The 1564-nt window shown below is 61.1% G+C and overlaps 1 protein-coding gene across 1 annotated transcript in view; it reads right to left on the reverse strand.

Moving 5' to 3' along the window:
* Window positions 1-1564, reverse strand: part of GFRA4 (GDNF family receptor alpha 4) — a 2359-nt gene continuing 795 nt past the window's right edge. Inside the window, exons 3-6 of the mRNA XM_019644592.1 lie at window positions 1451-1560; window positions 1224-1358; window positions 347-438; window positions 1-182 (exon numbers count right to left, since the gene is read on the reverse strand). Of these exons, the coding sequence (XP_019500137.1) occupies window positions 102-182; window positions 347-438; window positions 1224-1358; window positions 1451-1560 (418 nt within the window). The 3' untranslated portion in view covers window positions 1-101. The remainder of the gene's footprint in view (window positions 183-346; window positions 439-1223; window positions 1359-1450; window positions 1561-1564) is intronic.

Below are 1564 nucleotides of genomic sequence, written 5' to 3' on the forward strand. Positions count from 1 at the left end.
GGGAAGCCAATCTTTCAGTGGGGTAGCAGGCCACAGAAGTGGCCGTGTACCCCGAGCAGGGTGGGACAGTCGGCTGTGTTGTCCAAGGTTTGCTGTTCTAGTCAGAGCAGGGGCTGAAGAGCCAGGGCGAGGAGCATGGAGGGTGTGGAGCAGCCCTCCAGGGGCCGGTCTGCAGAGGACACCTTGGGAGATGGGGGCAGAGTGCGGACTTGAGGCAGAAGCCTGGCTCTGCTCGCCGCCTCCACTCCCATCCGAGGTCATTCACGTCTATGTAGGCCCACCCGGCATGGAAAGATGAAAGAAGGTAGTGCAGGGGCTGTCCGCTCACCACCCCCTACTCACCTACCTGCAGGAGTCTGTGCTCAAGGTCCTGGTGGGACTCCAGCTGGTCCTGCAGGACTGGGGGCCAGCCACTGCCGAAGGCCTGTATGGCACCATCTACGGAGGGAGGGGTCTAGGTTGGGCTTGTCTGGGAAACCCTTGCACAGGGGCCAGCTCCTCAGGGAAAATTGAGAAACCCCTGGCATCCTGAGTGGACTCTGTCCACACAGGGATGGGAAGATAGACTGTCTGCGAGGATTGGCTTCTGGAATGGAAGGCGCAGGGTGAGGAATAACAAAGTAAGGGCAGCTGTGCTAAGAGTGCCTTGCGAACCTTAGAGTCTTTTATCCTCACAGGGGAGGATGAGAATTATCATCACTCTTTTACAGATGGACACAAAAATGCTTGGAGTTAACCAACTCTCAGCTAGTAAGTGGCAGAATCGGGCTTCAAACCCAGGCCCCCTAACTCCCAGACTGGGCAGGGAACCACCTTGCTGTTCAGACCTCAAAGCAAGATCATCAATGGGGGGAGATGGCAGTGCCTCCGGGATGGAACCGTCTCAGAAATGGCAGAAGCAGCCACCTCGCCTAGTTCCATTCCAGGTCCTCGGAAACTTGTTTTAACTGACCCCCCGGATCCCCGCCGGCAGGGGCACCAGCCTAGACACCCCTAGGATTCAACTGTGGCCCTGTCACCTGGTCTCTGGAGACAGCTGGGCGCAGGTTCCTAGAGGAGCAGGACGACATCAGAGGGAGAAGTAGGCCTACCCGGCTGCCGCAAAAAGCGTCCGTTTCCTCACCTCTAAAATGGGGTCCCGCTGTCCAGGCGACTTGGTAGGGGACAGTAACTACAGACCGGACTCCTGTGCCGCCCTGCCCCGCCCGGCCCAAGCCCCTCACCCAAACAGCGGTTCCTTGTAAAGAGCCCCCGGAAAGCTTCGCACTCCTCCTGCCGGTTTCCGCTGACGCCGCAGTCGCACCAGGGCGCCACACGCGCGCTCGCGTTGTTCAGGTAGTTGGGGGTGACCGCGGTGCCTGCGGAGACCCAAAGAACGGAGTAATCGGACCACCCAGGCGGGGCCAACCCGGAAGAACCCCGCCCGCGCCCGGATCCCGACAGTGCGTACCCACGAGGCCCGCGTAGGCGCGCAGGCAGTTAGGAGCCTGGTCTGGCGGGCAGCCGTCGGGGGCGCTGGGGGCAGGCGAGCAGAAGGCCTGGAAGGCCAGGAGGCGGGGCCTGC

The sequence above is a fragment of the Hipposideros armiger genome, unplaced genomic scaffold, assembly GCF_001890085.2.
Source record: "Hipposideros armiger isolate ML-2016 unplaced genomic scaffold, ASM189008v1 scaffold_89, whole genome shotgun sequence".
Taxonomy (NCBI): Eukaryota; Metazoa; Chordata; class Mammalia; order Chiroptera; family Hipposideridae; genus Hipposideros; species Hipposideros armiger.